The sequence below is a fragment of the Harpia harpyja genome, chromosome 5 (genome assembly GCF_026419915.1).
Source record: "Harpia harpyja isolate bHarHar1 chromosome 5, bHarHar1 primary haplotype, whole genome shotgun sequence".
Classification (NCBI taxonomy): Eukaryota; Metazoa; Chordata; class Aves; order Accipitriformes; family Accipitridae; genus Harpia; species Harpia harpyja.
In genome coordinates, this window is record NC_068944.1 from 23,043,500 (window position 1) to 23,066,217 (window position 22,718).

The following is a 22,718-nucleotide window of genomic DNA, read 5'->3' on the forward strand; positions in this document are numbered from 1 at the left end:
GGAAATTGACTTCTAATGGAAAGTATGAGATAACCTTAACATTAAGGTATGTTAAGATTTTCTATTTCTAAAAAATTTCTGTTATATAATAGGCTAACAATTTCTTCTGAGGGAAAAATATAGAAGGATTAGCCTTCAAAGCAGATCCAGATTCCCCAAGTTTTAGAGTATTTGAACCTAATTTTTAATTTACATCATTTACATACATTCCAAAATCTCTTTGAAAATGTATCAGAATACAAAGGTTTTCTGTTGTTAGTATGCAAGAAATAAACCCCATGAACTAAGAGATTTTAGATTGAAAAAGGAGTATGAACACATAACAAATAGGAAATACACAACATTTGCAAGTCCAAGTCAAAAAACCCACTTGCTTTCTCTTTGCCACAACTTAGATTGGACATAAGGAAGACATTTTCCACAATGAGGATGGTGACACCCTGGAACAGGTTGCCCAGAGAAGTTGTGGATGCCCCATCATTGGAAGTGTTCAAGGCCAGGTTGGACAGGGCTTTGAGACCTGATCTAGTGAAAGATGTCCCTGCCCATGGCAAGGGAGTTGGACTAGATGATCTTTAAAGGTCCCTTCTGACCTTTCTGTGATTCTATGATTCTATGAACTGATAATAATGGAAAAACCTACAAACTTTGTGCACCAAAGTAGTTGTTCACCTTGGGAAAAGAACATGAAGTGAATTTTACAAGACTGATACATGCAGAATGTGTATATCCATGTACAGAATTTTCTCTCAGTGTCTTGGTGTCTTTGATACATGATAATTTTAAAGGGGTCTTATTTTGAGCAATCGGTGGGAGAAGTCAGTTATGAGGAAGATAAAGGAGTGGTTAGGCTGGCTATTCCCAATGCCTCCTTACAGCATGCATGGCATGTGTCCTGCAGATTGTTCCTCCTCTTCATTTTTCTGACATGAAGCACTTCTTGTGATTTCTGGAAACAGGAGGAGGAAAGGGGTTACCTGGGTTTTGAGGTCACTGGTGAGATACTGGTTTTGGTGTGACACTGTTGGCTGCTCCGGCACGTGGCAGCTGCCTCCTGCAGAGGCTGCATGGGGCTTTCTGCTGCGGCACAGCATGCCCCGCTCTACCTGGTGCCAAGGAAAAGCATATGGCTGGGGCCACTCTGCCCGCTCAGCAGCGCCAGAAACAAAAGCCTGGCTGTTACAAACCCTGCCCCGAAATATGTGTTTTTCATACATCTATAAACTTTGAAGAGAGGGAGGAAAGAGCAGAAGAGGTGTGTTTGCTTTGGGTTTCCTAATGAAATATAACCAGAGCAGGGAACACATCCTTTGTTTTCAACCTGACATCCCCAGCGTGTGTTTGGCCAGATAACAAAATAACGAGAATGTGTGATGAGCGAGGTTTTCTCGATGCCATGGCAGCTGACAGAGGGCTCGTCCCCCCAGCGCTCCACGTAAAATGATCCACGCTTCCTCCAGACAATGTGGCCCTTGTGCAAAACAGCTGTCTCGGGGAGACGGCTCGCTGCTGTTTGACAGTAGCTTGTATGTTACATAGATACGTTGGGTATTATCTAGCTGGGAATGAATCTACCAGATGGGATTGAATGTTTCTAGCTGGGAAATGGAGTCTGCTGCTGTGTATAAAAACAAGCTGTGGTTCAGTGGCTGCACGATGAAATGCCAATATAGAGAGAAATGTGGCTCCCCTTCTGCCATGAATTATTTATTGTATAGTATATTCTGGTTTTATCTGAAATCATTTTCTGATAAAGCCACGGCGTGTATAACAGGCAGATGAATACCACTCACACTTTGAGCTAGGATACTTGATATTGTTTCTGTGTATTTTGCTGTTGCAGGGATGTTGGCTACAAACTCTAGGGCTCTCATTAAAAAAAAGATGTTAGAGATATGGGGCTAAACAACTTGTGAGATTTGATTGATGTTTTGGATCAGGCCTCAGGTGATATCAATTGTTTACCTTTTTTTTTTTTTTCTCCTCAACCCTCTGCTCTCTCCTACCTCTCCCCTGCAAAATTTCATATAGTCAGAGCCTCACCGCTGATGCTGGTGACTATTTGGATGAGGCCTCTGGAGTAACCAATTACACACAGAAATAGCAGCAACAGGCCTGGCTCCCCGTGCAGCACTGTTAGCGAGCAGTCTCTGACCACATTTTTCCCCAGCGGCAGTGGGCCCAGGAACATGCATCTACGGCCTGAGCCTGGCTTTTGCTGGATTTTTTGCTGTTGTTTTTATTTCACGTGGGGCATTAACCTTTCTGGAAAAACTGGAGGGCTTCATTTTGCTTCCCCTTCAGAAATGTTTCTTTTTCACATGGGGTTGTAATGTGGCTTCCATGCAAAGATAACCATTGGAAGCAAACAGTGGGCCTGATTCGCCACAGGTCAGGTGTAATGTGAGTTTAGTGGCGAGACAAGTTAGGCCAATCAAGTAAAAACTAAAACAGAAAACCAAGGCTCTGACAAGATATGTCATTATAACTGTCTTGTGTGTATATTATACTCCTCTGGGCTAGTCTGCAAACAAAGGTTGACCTCCAATCTGCAGTAACCTCGCTGCTTAGGACCAGAGTCTCTGCAAATTCAGCCAGTTCTGGCAAATTATGCAATACTTGCACACTTTCTGCTGTTTTGTTTTGTTTTGATTGTCTCAAAGGAAAACTTAAAGAGTGAAGGCTAGACACAAGAGAAGAAAGTTAAGGAAAAGACACATTTTTCGTAATAGTTGTGCATGGCAAAAGAAGCGGTCACTCTGAGCCATGAGCAAGGAAAACCATTTGCCAGTCCTCTGCAGGGCTTCCCCAAGCTGTCCTGGTCCCTGCCACTCAGAGGAGTGAGGCGGCCTTGTCCTGCAGTGCGCTGATGCAGCCTTGCAGAGGGACCATCACCAGCCCGACGTGTGGCCGAGTCCTGCTGGAATCCCCCTGGCTACGTGCCTCTGGCCGTATGCCTGACTCGTCCTTTTCTTGTTCTGGTTTTCTTTTCTCCCCAGAAGGGACTTCTCCATACACAAGGGTTTCTCCAAGGAAAGCCAGCTCCTGGCTGGAAGCCCTGCCAGTGTCCAAAGGCTAGCAAGGAAAAAAGAGAAATCCACAAGCAAGGAAACAATCTAGTCAGGGAAAAAACATGAAGTGTGCTAATAAAAACCAAGTAAGCCAGAGAACACATGGAAACTGCTTTACTCCCAGTGAACAGCATTTACTCATGCAGACAGCCCTATTAATTTCAATGAGATCACTCCTATAAGTATATATGACTCAAAGCTAGGACTGCTCCTTCCATGGTTTGCTCCATTTGGCTGTTTTCTCCTTAACAGCCGAGCTTAAAAGACCTGAGCAGTAGCTTTAACTTTGAATTTCCTGGCTTTTGTCATGGTTGGCGTTATTTAAATGTAGGTCTGTCAACATGAATAGGCTAAAACGCTGGTCCATCCTGGCTTGGAAATGGATTGTGACAGCTCTATGGCAGGATTGCTTCATATGCACAATGCTCAGGCAACATCTGCAACGCAAATGTCAGACTGTGTCCCTGTAATTTCAGCTATTGTTCCTGCCACTTGCTCCTGGGGCAATGAGCAAGTCGCTGGGCTTCTGTTCCCTAGTTTGCACCCTACCTACCAACCAGGTGTTTTCACATTAAGGGCATTTGATAGTCACAGTCCTAAAGTGCCTCCTTTGTCACTTGCTAGACCCTAGGGCCTGTCGAAGTTGAAATGCAAACAGATCAGTTGGTGGTTTAGGGCCAAATAATGCTGCTGCTCCTTCTATCCCGTGGCTTCTATGATGTGATGACTTTTCACATCACTTCAGGTGGTTTTTGCTGTTGTTTTCTTATATTTTGTTATCCTTGTTACACATGCAGTCTCCTTCCAAGGTAGAGCAGATGAAAATATCACCATTTTTTTGCTTGTGTTTGCAATTCTTTTTTTGTTGTTTCATTTCTTTTCCCATGAAAACATGGAGGGGGGAAACACATAGAGCTCTACAATCCCAAAGTAGGTCCTATGTGGTTCTTAGAACAAAGAGAAGCAAGAACTTACTGCTTGAACAGCATATAGTCTAAGTCTGTATTTAAGAACATTTTAAAAACAAGAACAGGTTGCAGGGTTAGAGACACAAGGAAATACACCACATGTGTCTACCCTAGAATAACATTCTGCAACCCCTAGTCAAGAACAATAATAGTGAGGAGGCACTACACAATAGCTGAGTTATATCAAAATAGCTATACCGAAGCAGTTCTTCCAGAACAGACATAACTGTCTATTTCTTAAAAGTCGTCACAGGAGACAACTGGGTTTACAAGGAAGAGAGGTCAAAGAAAGGAGGTGGGGTGGTGGGGGAAGGAAAAATTCAAACTATAAAAACAAAACACTGCAGTACACACTCTTCTCCCGCTGGGGATGGGGTGACAGCAAAGCATATGATGGATGTTAATACTGTTGCTTAATGCATTACTGGAAGGCATTCAGATCCAATGGTGTTGAGTGTGCTGTATAACCCTGTATGGAATAGAAAGCAGACATGAATAACATTATATAGGTGTTTAAATCCATTATGATTGCATCTTGATGGGTTGGTATTTTTTGTTGTTGCTTGGTTTTATACATTTTGTTTGTATCCTATTAGCCAAACACATCAATTTGAATGTTTATGTTTTTCTCCTGTACCCCATCTCCCTTGCTGTTAAAGATTTCTCTGATCTTTTTCTGATGTGTTTTGAGTATTATCTTTGCAATTCCATTTACTTTCTTGGTATTTGGCTTCAAACCTTGCAGGCTTTTCTCCTAAGAAAGTATTGGTCTATTTTTACTTTTTGGTTTTTTTACTACACCTTGGCCTTTCTCTTTGGCACTGGAGGTTTTGACTGAGTAAAGGAAACTAGCATTCTGCCTTGAAACACTAAAAGCAACGTGCGTTTGGAAACAAAACTTAGGCTATTGATAAGGCTTTGTGCCTTCTGGAGAGATTCCTTTCAGTCTTTCGCATGCTTTGTCTTTTTTTTTTTTTTCTAACTTCCGTGACAGAGTTGGTTATTGACGGGTTGCACATTAACAGGCCACTTGCTTTGGAGGGGCGAGGAATCAGTGACACTTGACTAGATACAGCCGCAGCTACGGCAGAAGTGGCAACAATAGAGAACAGCATCAGCATGCATCCCACAGTCAGCTGGGATGATGGTTTTTAGGCAAATAGCCAGTCGCTAGGCAGCCAAGGACAAGGACTTCCTTTTCCCTCTGCTGAGATCTCTGAATATTAAGCTCTTCTTCCCTCAAAGAAAGGCGCACATTCCCATCCATCACCAACAAGGTGTATTTACATTTCTTCATGCTTGGGATGTGATTTTCAACTCGGGTGGTGCAGGTTTCCAGGAAGAGCCTGCCTTGTCTTTTTTTTGTCCTGAGAAGTCAAGAGACCGTTTTTTCTCTCCTTCTCAAGTCTTGGGAAGCGTCAGAGTGGCCGAGCTCCAGATGAGGCAGCTGTTCCCAAATATACTCAGTGGGAAGAGTTTTCATAACAATGGGAACCACATGAAAGCTCCCGGAGTAGCTCCTCCTACTATTGAAAAGTCCTTTCAGTTGAGCGGTTTGCATATTGGGTTGCATAAATGACTAGACACACCAAGGGGTCCATTTTCAGCACTGTGCACATAGAATTAGACACGCAAGCCTTGCTAACAATAATGACAGTTGTGTGCAAAACTCCCTGTGCAATATGCTGAAAATATTCTGCTTAGTGAATCTTCCAGCTCACGGCTATTTCCTGGCAGTGCTGAGTTCAGTTCTGGGAACAAAATGAAAGTCTGGGCTCTGTGCGTGTTCACAGAGCTCTCTCCTATAGTTTCTGAAAAAAATTTGAAAAGACTCTCTCTTCCCTCCCCTTTTTTTTCCCCCCTTCTTATGTCTGAAGTATAAATGAACTCCACATCCCACTTTTCCTTCAGCAGCCTTAAGAAGCAAGCTTTAAGGCTGCTGAAGGAAAAGCCATTTGCCTTGGAGGAGCAGAACACAGATTTTGTACTGCTATGTGTCGGGTTTCAGTTCATCACGAGTGTTTGTGCCAGTTTGCTTAGCGTGTGACTATGCAAGTGAATCCTGTGGAGTGGCCTTTCTCTTGCCAAACATTGCACGGTGGCATTCTGGTCGCAAGCTGCCATCATGCACTGCGGCCGGTCACAGGACTGTGAGACCCTAAAAATGTTGTTAGAAGGGGTTATAGCAAAGTTGTGTTTATTTATTTCTCTATTTATTTATTTTTCATTGTGGTAAGTCAAAATACTTAGCAGTATTTTCCCAGTGGAGCTCTGCTAACATTGTTTTAGGTTTTATACAAAATGTGACCATGCCCAAGGGATGCTAGAGGATGGCAGCTTAGGACTAGTATCTCTTCTAGGCTCTGCCAACAATTCACTCACCTTGAGCAGGCCACTTCATCTCTTTGTTTTTCCTGTTCCTCCCTCACCTGCCTCATGTATCCAGACTGTAAATTTGTCCTGGGAAAGTTGCTGTGTTTATTTGAGGGCTGGGAGAATGCAAATATCTATGAGTAGAAATGATAGTGAAAATTGTGACACAGTGGCTGCCATTCATGTTTTTCATTAAAGAAGTGGTAATTATTTTTTTTTAGTAATTTAATTAGTTTTTAAATCAATATTTAACCAGAGAATTGGGGGATAATAAGTTACTTCATCTGAGAGGGAAAATTAATGATGGAGCCAGATACATCCGTGATGCCAACATGTTTATTTAAAGACACTGCATATAGCATAGTTGTTTCTTTTCCTGAGCATTGAAAGTCTCAAGCAAACCAGTAGCTGCTTTCTTGCTCACAGCATCAATTTTCTTTCAATCAGCAGTCCCCAAAATCATACTCTCTTTTCTGGATTCACTGTCCTACTGCCAGTTGAGGGAATGTCTGTCTTTCTGTCTTTCTGCCCTGTTTCTGCATGCTTGCTTCTTTTTTCACATACATACACACACACATACACACACACACACATACACACGTGCACATGCGCACACGCTCCCCGTGGACCAGAGCTCAACAAAGCCCCAGGGAAATGCAGGTCTCTGAATGCACCACTGTATGCCTCGGTTTTGGGTAGTGTATTCCCAACTACCCCTTGCAGCACTAAAACCCCACCGTTTCAGTGAGGTTGAATGCAACCAAAACAGTAGGAGCTCCTGTTTTGTTCAGAGGCATTTACTATGGGCTGTCTTCTGGTTCACTGCAGTCCTTCACAGCGCTCAGTCAGTCCAAAGAGACGATAAGTACCCAGATGTCTGTACAAAGGAGTCCCCAGACAGCACAGGAGCTGGGCTAGGACTCTGACACCTCCCTCCAGGTCACCAGCAAGGAGGAGAGGACAGTGTGTGATCTCTCCCTGAAGCGTGCCTGGACATCCCGATTCAAAGGCAGAAGCCGCTTCAGATCGTGCTCATGCAGAATACTCAGAGGGTCCGAATGAGATTCATCGGTGTGCATTAAAAACACCATTCCCTTTCAGGAGCTCAGATCAAGCAACACTCAGCTAAACCTGGGAGCAAGGCGCCAAGTTGCTAAGCGAGGTGGCAGAAATGCTGGTAGATGCAGTGTTTTCCAAACAGTGTAGATGGCATCACAGGCTTTGAAAGCTGCGTGTCCTTGCACAGGGAGCTGGGTTTGTATTTAATGCCTGAGCCTGGGTCACAGTGATGACAAGAGGTGTAAGTTCTGGTGAGCTTTCTATACAGGTTGCAAAAGCTTTTGATTAGCCATGTTTATACTGCCATGGAAGCACTCTTTGCTGATTACAACTGGTCTCACTGGGGGAATGCAGCAACAGATTAGTATTTTTGCCTAGTGCAGATCTGGCCTTAGATTTATCGGTTTCTCTCTAATCTGTGACTGAGAGATAACATGCTTTTTGAAAGCCAGAGCTGACTACTGCGCAGCTTTCTCCTCTCTTTTTATAGGGTTTTACTTGCCTGCAAAGAAAGCATTGTGACTTACATTTCTTTTTCTCTCAGTTCTAGGGAAAATTCGAACTGCAGTGGGCAGTGCCCAGCTTCTCATGGCCCAGAAATTTTACCAGTTCAGAGAACTTTGTGAAGAAAACCTGGTATGTAACTTTTCTGCTAGACACTGTTGTGTGACTTTTACAACCTCTGAATAATCATACCTATACTAGACAGATTTTCTAACATGGTAGTTTTTCCAGTAAAGGCCTTGATATGAATTTGGGAGTAACTCTATGAAACTTGGTGGAGTCAGCATGAGTTTCACAATAGCTTGAGAGCCTGAAAGTAACGACAGGCAAAAGCTTTGGGTGAAATATCACTGAGGCTCTGCTACTGATTTCAGAGGAGCAAGGATCTGTTCCTTGACCTCTGAGTTCAGGTTGCATGGGCACAGAGATATTTGGGTAAAAGACCTTAAGGTCTTTCAGAGTGGACGAGAAGTCTCATGAGTGGGGCTTTCCCATGTAACCCCAATGCCACCTGTATTAAACAAGACAGAAATACCAGGAAATCAGACACTGAAAGTTGGTGCTTCATGTTCCACAACCCCAATAGTGAAAGAGAGAAAAATAATTTTCCAGAGTGCTAAAAGGGCAAAGAGGAAAAAAAGCCAGTATGTTATCATTATTATTACTGTATGTAATTGGCATATGCTACCACTATTATTATTATTTGCTATTTTTGTGCTGGTAGTAGTAGTAGTAGAATCAGAATTATATTCCTGTTGATAAATAAAAATACATTTCACACCATGTATCTAAAGCAGTATTCTCAAAAATGCCAGCACTTATAAAAATTTTCAAACTTTTTAATTAACAATCCATCCTTGCAGAGTAGATACAATACATTTAATTCCCAATTTTGGCATAGATTCCTAGAAGCCCCAAAAGCATAGAGCATCATTCTCTGTCAGCATAGAATAGGGAAGGGAAGGCAAACCCTGTGATACTCACCAGAGTGGGGTGACCGTCTTCCACTTCAGTTAATGCACCTCTGGAATCAAGCCCCAGACTAGAATCTGCCTCAGTGGACAAATGCAACAGAAATTGGCTCTGTCTGAATAAGCCTTCCAATTCTTAATACAAAAATTGAAAAAGCATTCTGGTTGCACATTTTTGTAAATAAAGGCCTACAACTAGGCAACCTGCTAGTGTCAAGCACTGAAAAACTAGGGATCCAAGTGTAATCTCTGGTCTCCTTATGAATCTAAAAATATATGCTTTATTGTTGTCAATAATTGCTCCTTTGGTGGTATAATCATCCCAGCAAAATCATTTGTCAATGTTGCTGTGAAAAGTGCAAGAAATTTCATAAGAAGGCAAGAAACTGACTCTTTTGGGTTTATTGTTTCTGGTGAGGGAGAAAACTTAAACACAGAGTAAAACTTGAGCCATGTAAAACAACATGCAAGGTTCTAATAATAATATATTTATTAATTAATAGCAATATATCAATGTAATCTTACAAGGCCACAGCACCCATGAAACCTTGCTGACTCAGATTGGTGTAGGGACTCCTCAGCATTTACAAAAAAACATGCTTGAAGTGAGTGTATGCAACATCTCATTTTATTTGAAGAGTTTCAGTTGGGAACCAGCTTATAGAGACACGTCCTGTAGAAAGCTTTCCCTCATAGGAACTTTGCCAGCAGAGCAGGGACCATTTCATGTATGTTCACTGCATGCAGAAAATGTTCAGAGCTGGGTTGCGCTGAAGGGACAGAAGACAGCACAGGACCTCTTGGGTCACCATCCTCTGGCCCATGCTGCACTGGAGATGCTAACAGTCCAGGTGTGCTCTTCTGAGCAATACTCTTGGGCTGATGAACTGGACTGAGTTTGCACGTGCAAAGCAACACTCCCCACACGCGTCCCAGTCTCACTCTTCCCAAAAATGCACCTGTAAAAATGGGATTACTGTGCTTCTGCATGTTCTTTTCTGAGCTTTTCACCTTGCAGAGGTTATTCTTGTCAAAAAAAACATGAAGAAATTGGCCTGGGGTGTGTAAGGGGCAATTTTACTTCACATGGTGTATTTTTGTAGACCTTAGGTTCTCAGGGTATGGAAAAAGCGTTCACGCATCGGTATGTCACTATTTGCATGTGCAGCAAATGTACATTTGCACAGGTATCAGTCTTTTTACAAGTGTGAACGTTTCCTCATATAAGTGAAGAGGAGGCTGGCGATTGGTTTCAGTGTGGTTGGGATATCACCGGTTGGGCCCAGGAACATCCCTAGGCAGATCCTGCCATGGGGGACCTGCCACATGCCCTTTCCCCGTGGTCCAAAGGGGCTGGCCACTGCCTTTGGTGAGTGGCAGCTTGCAGGGGCACAGCGGCTCAACACTGAGCCAGACTCCATGAAAAAAACTCTGCCAGTAAGTAGCGCTCCGCTTTGCTTCTCTGTGTCTCTCCGATCGCTTGGATCTGCTGGAACTGCTTTGCTAGCAAGATTCGTAACCATTTGCACAAACGCTTTACATTAAGAGGTACTAAAACCAACGTGTTTTTTTCTTCTGTTGCACAGAATCCTAATGCACATCCACGGCCGACCTCCCAGGATTTAGCAGGGTTTTGGGATATGCTGCAGTTGTCCATAGAAAATATTAGTATGAAATTTGATGAACTTCATCAGTTAAAGGCCAATAATTGGAAACAGATGGATCCTCATGACAAGAAGGTAGAACATTGTAGATTTTGTATGCTTCATTTAAAACCCTGCACAAATACTGGACAGATTAAATAGGCCTCTGTGTTACAGCGTTGACGTTAAAAATGTGAAATGAAGCTCATAACAAATTAATTTCATTGTAATAACAATGTTTACATAATAATCATCTGGGATATTATCTGTAATATGTTTCAGGCATATTTTTAAACCAAATCTGTCTTTGTGAATCGGATAATGGGAATGTGGTACTTTGTTAAGCTTTACATTTAATCATATTAGACGATCAATCATTGGAAGGAACTGCCTTATATATTGATTCTTAAAATTAAATAAATCACATTTACGGTTCATATTATTGCATATAGCAAGAGTTCTAGGTTGTGTTACTGAAAAAATTAGGGAAGCACTGTAACCATCGCTGACTTTGGTACCAAGATTACAAACAGAGCAATATCAAAAATATGCCTTCCAAAATGTTACATGAAAGAACTACATTTTTTTTTGTCCGTTTGTTTGTTTTTCAGTTATTTGGGGTTTTTTTTAATGGGTGAGTTCATAAACAGGTTCACTTTGCTGGTAGTGTTGTTTACCCAAGGTAGCATAAAAATCATCTGGAGCTTTGGTCTTTTTTTTTAAATGTAGTCTTCTTCTGTCACCATGAAAAACTACCACATCTCCAAGTGTGAGCCACATTTCACTTTCCATTCTCATTTGGCACCATTGCCTTATTTTTTTCCTCACTATCTGCATCGAGACAAACAGCACTTGGGTGAGCCAAAATACACAAATGTTTAAGAAAATCCTTAAAAGACAGACCCATTCCTAGAGGAATCAACGGTCTAATGTTGCGCTTCTATAGATATGTAATTTGATGGCTGAATTTCCAGTGTGGCTGGTCTGATAGCAATGAATACAGACAACAGGTAGGGTCACCAGAAGGAGGGGGAACGTGACTTACAGGTACAGTGGCTCAGACAGGAGTCCGGGCAGCCCCAACTTACGGTCAGCTGGCTGCTGATGACCAAAGTGGTGTTTTCTTTTGGACAAATAACCATAATAATATCAAACCCCATTAATCTTGCAGCAGGAAGCTTGCAAAGGCAGTGCTGGTAGCACTCTCCCTCCTCCTCCGATCAAGACTAAATACTCATTCCTGACTTAGGAGTGCCATGTTCACACCATTTGTGCACACCTAGTGTGTTTTGTAGGGGAATGAATGGGAATGTGTTTTCCTAGCCCAAGGTACTGAAGGCAAGTCATTTTCTTATCTTCTTTTTTTTTTTTCAGTATCTATCAGAAAAGGAAGTTAAAACCGTCAAACATGCATGCACAGAAACGCTGGTATATGGTCTTTCATTAGCTTTTACAGTAAAGCGGGTAGGCCGAGTGTTTGCAATTGCAGCAATAAGAAACGAGAGCTTTTCTTAAAAAAAATGTGCCTTTTCTTTGCTTCTGAAAAACATTTCAAAGAGTTTCCAACAAAAAGAAGACTGTAACGGGTTAAAGGAAGTTAAGTAGTGCTGAAGAAAGGGACCTACAGTAGGAAGGTAAAGATTTTAAAGAATTACACTGACTGTGTTCCTGTTTCAACAGCATTTGTCTATGATTTTAGATGAAACAGATCATGTCCTTTCTTAAAAAGGATTAAAAAAACAAACCAAACTTTCTGTGGAATTGATATTTGCAGTTGTCTTTGGCCTTTGCCACTGGGCCATTTTTAAGCAGCATAGATTAATCCTTGGACGGAGAGAAAAAGCAAAGTATGAATAAGTGTAACTAAGCACCTTTATATTTCAAGCCATGGAAGCTGTTGTGAACAGCATGAGAGAAAACGAAAGGGCAGAATGGGACCTTTGTAGTGCGATAAAATCCCTTCGCTCAGAGACCATGTTCACAGTTGGAAGGGGATGTAACTTAAAAGACAATCTAATTAACTTGACAAAGTCTTTGTGGCCGCCTGAAATTCAGACCTGAATACACTTTTCTTTTTCGAGAGAGATCCCTCTCTGAGGGGGGGGGGTTGTTGGGGGTTTTTTTGTGTGTGTGTGTGTGTGTACGTGCACCAGGATATACATAAAAGTCCTCCTTGTTGAACGCATATCTGGAGCTAGCTGCCACCAAGATGATTAATGCATGTTCTCTTAATGGTTTTTAAGTTTTTCCTACCAGTTTTTCCTATTTCTAGCTGATTGTAGCTTGTCATGCCTATTTAGCAGGAGGCTAGATTTTATGAGCTTGCACAGTGACGCCCAAAGTGTGGGATTTTTGAGCAGTCATTAAGCCACTACAAAATATATACATAAATATGTGGTGTTTTTAAAAAATATTTATTCTGATGCACCAGCTGCAGGCAGCTAGTTCCCATCTGCATCTGGGAACGCCAAAGCCACGGAATCTCCGTGTTGCAAGAGCGCCTAGCATTACGCACGAATAGAAGAGGGTAACCCGGGAGCCGGGGCCCTCCAGGGTTCCTCTGCCGAGAGCGGCGTCCGCTCCCCAGCCACAGGCGGCTGCGCTGGCGGCGGGAGGCTGCGACCGAGATGCTCTCTCCTTTCTAGTCCCTGGCACCAGGAGGAGACGCCTGGATCCTCCCCCCGCCCCGGGGAGCCACACTAAGTGGTTAGCGGTGGGGGCCCCGGCCCTGGCAGCGCCGGGCGTTTAACGCACCGTCCCCGAGGAGAAATAGCACTGCGGCCAGCCCTCCCCTCCCCTTTGCCCTTGCCCTATGTTTATGAACCCTTGCGCACAAAAGCCAGTTCACTGAAGACAGAAAGGCAGATAAGAGCTAACAAACCTTAGGTAAAATGTGTGTTCTAACTACTGACGTATCCTAGTTTTTCCCACCTTTCCCTGAGAAGCTGTATAATGCCATTAACCTTCTGCTTTGATCAGGAGAGAAGGGTCCCTCCTCCAGTGCCAAAGAAGCCATCGAAAGGTCAGGTGCCACTCATACGAGAACGCTCTCTGGAAAGCTCGCAGCGTCAAGAGGCCCGGAAACGGCTGATGGCTGCCAAGCGCGCTGCATCGGTCCGCCAGAACTCAGCTACCGAGAGCGCCGAAAGCATTGAAATATACATCCCCGAAGCCCAGACCAGGCTATGAAGGGATCCAACTGGGAGGACTCTCTCTGGCAAGACAAGCCTCATGTATAATCTGCCCCTCTAGGCTCCTGCTCAAGGTCACCACGAAGTATTTGTACCTCCTCCTCCTCCTCTCTCTCACTCTCTCTCCCTCCCTCTGCCCCTCCCCTCTCTCTGTACACAGCCACCCTGATGCTCCCAGTGAACTCCACTGCCGTGGCGTAGTTGTCGGTCCTCCGAGAGATGTCCTCTAATCACCCTTGCTTTCTGAAGGTTCGCCCATGTCATCACAATGCTTTGTCACATGTACTGATGCTGCCACTTTGCCTCATGTAAACGAGTACGATCCTCTTTTTTTTCTGTTTGAAACAAATAAACGCAGCGCTCAGACTTCCACACACCTGCTCACCTGTACAGTAGATGCTCCGTTTAACTTACTCATGATCTTTAGTTGACCTAAAGCTAGTCTGTTACCCAGTGTACAGCAATATCAAACTGTAGGGGACTTTGGAAATTTCAGTCATGCAGGGTGATCCTTTCGGACTCTGCCGTCTTCCTCACAAAAGATGAAAGGAGCTATGACTTGGATTCCCTTCTTTTTATTACTGTTTTTTTTAAAGCAGATGGCGCACTTTATTCTAAACCTCTGAATCACACCTTCTCACCTGAATTTAAGGAGTCACAGAAAGGGAGGGGGCTGGGGTGGTAGTGGGGAGGAGGGGGAGAAAAAAAACACAGCTCTGGGAGGTGAAAAAGTGGAAGTATATCCCGCAGGTGAGATGGTGAGGGATAGAAAAGATCCTGTGGAAATATACCTGCACACTCACAGCTGCACAAACTGCCTCATTTTTATTTCATCAATCACTACTTAAACATTTCAATCAGCAGAAGATTGTAAATTCGATCTTCCAGGGAAATAATCTATTTTGAAAGGCAATAAAAGAGTGAAAAGGAAGGAGATAAGAAGCAATGACAGTTGAAGAGATAATATAAAAGAAGGATTTTCTTGTCCGAGTATTAAGAATTTTTAAAATTGTACTGTATTGTCAATTCCTCTTGTATTGTATTGTGTGGATTATATTGGTTAAAAAAAAAAAAAGAAAAAAGAAAAAAAGCTTGGTTTTGTTGATGTCTTAATCTCGGTGGGACCATCCGATCTCACACATCCATGCAGCCACACACGGACACCTGTAGGCGAATTGCTGTATATGGAGCCTCTGATGCTTTTCCAGGCCAGGCTTGCTTTACTCAATCCACAGCCAGTTGTATGCTACAGTTCAGACTGCTTATCACCAAATGGTCCATATCTAGGAGTAAGTTTCTAATTCAGCCTCCTCTTAATAGTATAAAATACCCATTTGAACAAGAACAATAAAGTATTTTTCACAAGTTATGGGATCAATATGAACTTAATTTTTTTCATGACAAGCCTTCCTACCCTGGCTTCTGCCATTGTTTTGCAATCACAAAAAATATGCATCCCAAGTAGCTCATTAATAGTGGGGGGAAATGGCAGACAAGAGGGCTGGAGAGGAGCCTGAGTGGTCAGCCCCTGCGTGTCTGTCCACCCCAGCCACCCCTGGCTGAGGCAGGAGCTTGTCCTCCAGCTCCTCCAACAAGGAACGATGCTGACCATGCCGCTACCAAAATCTCTTGTGCCAACATTAGGAAAGCTGTGTCAGGCATGTTGCTGAAAGCAAGTTGTGTGCATGCATGTGTGCGTGTGAGTGTGTGCACACGCATGCCTAGCTGGCATGTGCTGCTGAAAGCAGAATTAGCATGAGCTGGTTTGGATGATGGGGCTGCTCCAGGGCAGAGGAGCACTGTGTGGCCCCCGGTCTGTGTGCAGCCCCGCGGTGATGCTTTCCGGACCCCTCCACTGGTCCCTGCATGCTCTGTGCCCCGGCTGCCAAGGCAGGGGTACATGGGAGAGGAAGGCAGGCTGCTTTCTGCTCCCGATGGGAACAGGCACAGGGACAGCCCCCCCATGGAGGGGCACAGGGTGCAGCCATTGCTGTACACCAGCGTGGGCTGTCTATGCCCGTAGCTGTCAAACCTGTACGGACAGTCCCACCCGTGAAAAATCCTGCTGCATGGGTGCCATAATTCTGCAGCTTGCACTTAAAAAGCATTTAAAGTTGTCATCAAAAAAGTTAAGCTCTTGCTAAAACTATTCATCGAGACCATGCCAGACAGCTTCTTTTCCTACGACATCATAGCCAGGTGCTAATTTAATTTTATTCAAGAAAATAGGAGAGGTAATAGGTTCTGGCACCAAGTATTTTCATGAGAGCATACTAAAACCACTAGAGAATTTGCTACCTCTCAAAGCCATTGATATCTGAGCTATGTCTTTATAAACAGGGCACAAATATTTACTGCTGTGGTTTACAAGATAAGGGCTAATAATTTAATATATAAAAGACTTTTAACTAGAGTAATCAGAAATCCAGTGTAACCCTAGAGTGCTTTGTGTTACAGGAGCTTCAAAAGGTTTGACCCTCCAAGTGTTTGAATACCAGTGTATTTGCTAGTTTTGAAACACTGCGTTTAACTTTTAGCGGCAATGAAACATCACCGTGTTTGCAGTATGTAATAGTGCCAACTGCCACTTTTGAGCATATGTAGTCATAGGAAGTATTAATTATTTGGAACTCATTTGTACTGAAATATTTAAAGCAGTATCCAGGTGAGAGTCCACATTCACAACTGTGTTGCAGACTTACTTAGTTTTGTGAATGTTTTATGAAAGATGAGTTAAGACTTTGGTTGACAAGTGGCTACAGAAATTTATATCCAGCAAGTTCCCCCCCCCCAAAATGCAGAAAAGCGAAGACTATCTAGTGTTGTACGTTACAAATTATTGTATTTGTATATCACAGAATATTTTTCTTATCTATTTTAAATGAATTTATTCTTAGCTGAATGCCTGCTAGTTCATTTGGCACTGGAGAGGGTATTATAATGTTTGCGTAGTTTTTTAGCAAAATATTAAATATACAGCCAAGACTAGAAAATATAAAATAGAGTAATTCTGCCCCTAGAATGCCACTAGTTAACCACTTGACTCATTTACCAACACTAATGCTAGTATATTTGCTCTATCATCTGTTTTAGTATAATTTGTAACTGGTTTTAGTCTAACCTGCCCATACTTTTTAATGTATATTAAAAATGCCTATATTCTGTTTCACTTTGGGACTAAACTATTGCTTTTTTTTTCCCTCGGGGAAATTTTAAAGAGGTTCTTTTTGTCTCCTGCTTCAAAAGTTAAAAAAAAAAAGAAGTATTTATTATATTTTTTGCAGATGTTTCCATAAAATTCTCATAATCTTTTTGTAAAGAAAGATGAAGAAATGGATTAAAGATTTTTAATATTTGAAAAGGTAAATAGAAATAATTTATTTGTAATATATTTCAGTTTATTTATTGGTGTTCCCTTAGTGCTTTGATATGCATTATCACTTTAATTTAAACTGTATCTTTGTGAATTTATTGGGTTTTTGGTTTGGTTTTTTTTTTAAGGAAAATGGTCAAATGCATATTTTAACTAACTGGAATGTAAATCACGGGCCTACCTGCATTCCCAAATGTGATTTTTAAAATGTTTTTTGATTTGAAACAAAAGACACAAATTTGAAAGCCTTTAGACAGAAGAGAGTGGTTTTATGGCTTAACGATTTGGGTTTCCATAGGATTATCTATCATCTGGTTTGTGTGTGGACAGGAAAATGTAAATAGATGAGTGTTTCCCATAATGTAAAAAGAGCAAATTAATAAAATAATTAATGCACTGCTTGTAAGAGCTGTGGGTTTTCAATGCAAATTCGTTCTGCCAGAACTGCCAAGGCATTTCATTTGATGTGGTCAAGGATAAATGCAGCGTGTTTCTCTTAAGCACTCATTGCTTAAGACGGATCCTGCAAAGTCTCATACGAAGAGTCCTGCTGAGTGCCCTGGTAGTGCTCATCTGCACAGAGTTACTCACAGGCGTAAATGTTGCCATGATCAAGGCCTTGAGCCTTAGCAAAATCTTCAAAGGCACTTCTGCACAGAGCCCGGCCAAACCCCACTGAAGATGTCAGGAGTTACACTGGTGACTTCAAAAGAAGCAGCAAGAAACCCGCATCCTGTTTCTTTTTCCCTTCACTGATTCCCTTCATCTTGCTCTTATCTCCGGTGATGGCTGAAATGCAGGGAGCGAAAGAGATCCCTGGCAGAGATAGCTGACTTTCCCTTCATTGGAATCCTGCTTCCAGACAGGGGTTTTCCCAGTATGTGAAATAAAGACAGTCACCAAATCCCATAGAAATATATCCCGGATTATGTTTATAGCTATACCAGCATTTAAACAGGTTCTGATTCAGTCTATAGAGCCTAATAGTTATATTAATAGCATGCCAGTGCTGTACCACGTACCATCTGCCCATGCTTAGATACTGTGCACAGGAAGATCAGAAAGATTTGTGCCAGGGATCTATAGGCAGGGAAACTTCTGCTTAAAGTTTTGTTACCACTGAGATGAAGGGATTTCTCTTCAGCAGCTGGAATTCATGTTCTCATTGGTCACTGATAAAATGATGCACTAGGGATGGAAAAAAAATGTTTTATTATTTAAAAACCTTTCTGAGGTGTCTGGTATGTTTTTGTAATGAGAACAGATCAGAGGGCATAAAATAGCAGGTATGTTTCAAGCTGTTCTCTGGCCGAAGAATGAAGAAGTCCGAACCATGGCTCATAGCCCTGCCTTTCATGCATGCTTAAGGTAAACTTTATCCCTATTTATACTCAATGTTCCCTTCCAGATCAAATCATGACCCTTCCCCAGAAGCATAACTTGTCAGTTTGTTTGCCCAAGTCTGTTCTCTCCTGCTAGACATTTATTTTTGCAGCATGCAATAGGCAAATAATGCATTTCAACCATCAGTTTGGAGCGTGCTCACCTATCAATCTGTTAAGAGTTGGTGTTGACTTTGAACTGACATTTTTGATAGCAATTAATAATAAAAATATTGGCTGCTCTGCTGCTATTGGCATTTGTTATTGGAATCCTAGGTTTATACATGATTTGGAGTGCAGTCAACAAGTGAAGTTCTCTTTTCCCACTATGCATCACATAATGGGGTCGGGTCAGCCCCACCAGCCTGCGATGCACGGGTGGGCTTGCACTGGGCAAACCTAGGACCAGGGCCCACAGTTGAACATACTCATCCCCTTTCCCTTTAGTCTGATGTTATGCCAGTGACCTAAAAAAAATTGCTGTCCTGCAACAGCAAGCTCATTCACAACCACCTTCCTTTCCCCATGCTTTTGTATGTGGCAGGGAAGTTTTTACAGCCCCTCTTCTGTGCTGCTGCTCGGCCACTTTTGCGGCAGGAGAAGGTAGCTGTTATCGCTTGATTCATCAGGATGCATTTGGATGCCAGCTGCAAAATATGAGGTGACCGGCCTTTCCAGCCAGTGGTCAGGCTTTCCTATGCTTGGGTCCCATCGGCAGGCAGCATCCTTTTCGGTAACGCGGGCTAATACAGCAGGTCCTTTATTGCTCTGTCAGTCACACACATGATCCACAGCAAGAGGAAAGGAACAGGGCTTCCTGGTAATTGTGTTTTTCATGGTTCTCTTCACTGATCCGGTAACAACATAATCACAGAAATTAGAGACAGAAAAGCTCTGCTGGGGCATTGTGTTAACACTCTGCCAGTTCCAGATTGTGATCTACCAAGCTGTGGCAGGTAAGTCATCGCCTCCCTGGTTGTGCTCCACCCAGGGGAAAAAAAACAACATATGAAAGGAGGAAAAAAAAGAGAGATATTAAAAAACAAGCTGAGCTGTGACATTGCCACCACTTATTATGGGCGACTCCTGGTGCAGAGGCCTTCATCATATCAACTCTGCGCTGAACAATCTCCATGGCAGGGTGCTGGGCTTTTCCTCGTTTTTAGCCAAGGAGAATGGAAGCAGTTATGGATTTTGCCAGCTCTATTCAAAGAGGAGGAATGCTGGAGTGTTGCAGAGCCCCCGGAGAAGGCAAAAGCTGCACAGCCCCTGAGCCGCACCGCCACCGCTCTGCCATGTTTCAAAGCTGTCAAGGGGTCAGGCAAAGGGATGGGCCTTGCCTGGAGTTAAAGAAAAGCAGTAGGACAGAGTGTGATGGATGTTTTATGGGTATCAAATGTCTCACCAAGGTAAGGTAAGTCACTTAGGTAAACAACGATGTGCTGAGGCAAACATCTTAGTTTGAAGACGGTAACCAGGGAGCCGAGATGTTGAATAGCAAAAGGTAACCCCTTCTGACGTAACTAACCTATTTCCCCAGTGGGAATGCCCAGCCTATCACTTATCCCTGACTTTTAACTACAGAATTATTGAAGTCATGTCCTTAACATAGTATGGCTTATTTTTTCCTATTGTACTGGCTATCGGTGCTCAGAATTGCAATCTGGAATCACTTCGTGAGCATATGTTCAGTAATGGATTGCTGCAGTCCTTGAACCAGAACTGTGATCGTCCCTGCTTTTGTTGTGTTTGCTCCACAAAATATGTAGCACTGAGATATTAATGCATTACATGAGTTAGGCTATGTTATTTGTCATCTTATAGCATGTTCTTTTTTCTTTTTTTTTTATAATAAGAATTTGTCACAATAAATGGCTGTGCTGCAGTCATTTTGCCAGTCTTGGGAAGAAAACTTCCTACCGCCTGAAAAAAAATCAATACTGAAACTTCTTCAATTTGTAGATAGTTCTGGCAAATCGTGTCTATGGTAGGCCTAAGGCGCGGAAACAGAGATAACTGTTGCACTTCAGCATGTGTCATTCCTCATCTCTTCACACAATAATTGACAGTAAAAGGGAAAAAATTGGTACCAGTCAGGCAGCTCACAGACAATGCACCAAAACTCTGATGGCATTTTGCCATGCTGTGGTACTGGTGTGAAATGAGCACTGAGCACACAGGCCATAGTACCAAGAGCTGAAACAGGGAGTGCCATGAATGGCCCTAGGAAAGGAGGAAAGCGGGAGGAAAGAGAGGGACTTGGCAGAAGAACCTGGATACCACCATTAAAGCTGCAACAAGTTCATCCGTGACCAAAGCTTTTGCTGTCGCAATCTGTAGCGACAGCTGAAGGGTGAGATTCCTTCCCATCTTGGAGCAACATTTCACTAAATAGCTTCTAAATATCTGACATCCCTTCCCAGTGCATCAGTGGCACCATAACCACAATTTACATGATGTGCCGGGGCAGCATCATGCCCTCAAGGAGCCTCTGGGCCCCCAGCTGGGGGCAGGGGAGATGGAAGTCCCCGGGCAGCACTGGGGCTCAGATGGGGCAGGGCTTTGTCACACGCTACTGAGATGATACCAACTCTAGGGGAATGTGGTGTGGATTGAACACAAATAACGCAATCCAAAAGTAACCCAGGTCAGTTCATGGCTGTTACTTCCATGAAGTAAGCCTTCATGGTGGGAAAGAAGAGTTTGAAAGGGTGATTCTTGTTTTCATCTCGCTAGCAACTGTTTTAATCCAGCATAAACACCACTGTTTGATTTTTAGTGAAGTTACACAGTTGCATTTGCAGTCTTGGGAGAGAAAGGAGACTTCACTGCAGGCCAATTGCCAGCTGTGAAATTTAGCCGAGGCATAAAGATGAACCTTTAGCAGCTTCAATGGAAACGTGCCTGTTTGTCAATCTCCAAGTGAACCTGGAAGAGCTATGCCTAAAACACCTGAATTTTAAGTCATGATCCTATGTGAGAGGATCCTATGACTTTGCTCACTGCCCTGACTCACCACGGTAAATACTGCTATGATTTAAAAAAATGTGAAAACCGGTGACTTAGGTCAATGAAGCCATATGACTTCATATAGCAAATAGCATCTGTGATAAATAGATAGGGTGTATCAATCTGAAAGACTCTATGAAGTACTCTTTTGTATTACTAACCTAATGCTTCAACTGACAATGAGAGGTTTCCTTTTGTTTACATCTTTCCCGGCAATAGCATCATGACAACTGCAGCCTGTCTGCAATAATGCACATGGACTTGGGAACCCAGCCATACATTAGCAAACTGTGGTGTACTCCACGCGTTTCTCGTCCTTTGCTTAATAACCTTGTGCTTGTATACAAAAGGGGAAAAAAGCTACTTGTGTGCAGCGCTGAAATCATTGTGATGTTTCGTGTCCATCAGCTTCTCCCAGGCAATGCTGAGATTTCAGGTACGAAGCAGCTCACTCCCTGTATTTGTCCTCTCTGAGCTAAAATATTTTTTAGTAGAAGGTGGGGAATAAAATCAGGAAACCAAGCCAAAACAAAGAAAACTTGTTGAAGTGTGCAGAGTTTGTCATTAAAGTGTAATCCAAGCAGAATTTGTTTGTCAACAGTTTCATGAGCCAATATAACAATATTCTGAAATGTTTTTTAACTGGAAACATTTTCATGTCAAGTAGTACGTGTGAGCTTAACGCTAATGGTCCAAGGCTTTTCCGAGTGTCAAGCAAGCGCGATGCAGGTGCTGTTGCAGCATCTCTGCCACATGCGTTAGCCATAGCTACCACTGCCAGGGTCTGTCAGCTGAGGTGCCGCTGTCAGGGAACTTCCCCTCATGGCACGTCCCTCACTCATACAGTAAGAGGACCTTGTGCTGTAGAAGCCACGTGTTTTCTGCTTTACCTTGCACTGATGCCAAGTCAGAAATTCCACCACAGCAGAGTGGATGAATCTCCTTAGACTCCAATAAGTACATTCACCTGGGACAGAGGTTTAGCTTTCAACTCATCCAGCTTTTGTTCAAGTATCTTTACACCTCAGCTCTCTCTCTCTCTGATTTTTCTATAGACAACATGAAACTCTGCTCTCATACCTCAGGAGCCAGTGTATTATATATGCTCTGGACTTTCAGCATTATAACTGGAAACAGAAGTTGGATCCGTTTTTTTCTTCCTCTCTCAAAAGGT

General features: G+C 42.9%; 1 protein-coding gene across 7 annotated transcripts in view; it reads left to right on the plus strand.

Moving 5' to 3' along the window:
* The window catches only part of DLGAP1 (DLG associated protein 1), a 429,128-nt gene extending 411,569 nt beyond the window's left edge, over window positions 1-17,559 (plus strand). For all 7 annotated transcript variants that reach the window (XM_052788099.1, XM_052788100.1, XM_052788102.1 and 4 more), the window contains 3 exons: window positions 8,016-8,107; window positions 10,533-10,685; window positions 13,569-17,559. In XM_052788099.1, the coding sequence (XP_052644059.1) occupies window positions 8,016-8,107; window positions 10,533-10,685; window positions 13,569-13,778 (455 nt within the window). In that variant the 3' untranslated portion in view covers window positions 13,779-17,559. The remainder of the gene's footprint in view (window positions 1-8,015; window positions 8,108-10,532; window positions 10,686-13,568) is intronic.
* Window positions 17,560-22,718: the final 5,159 nt, after the last annotated feature.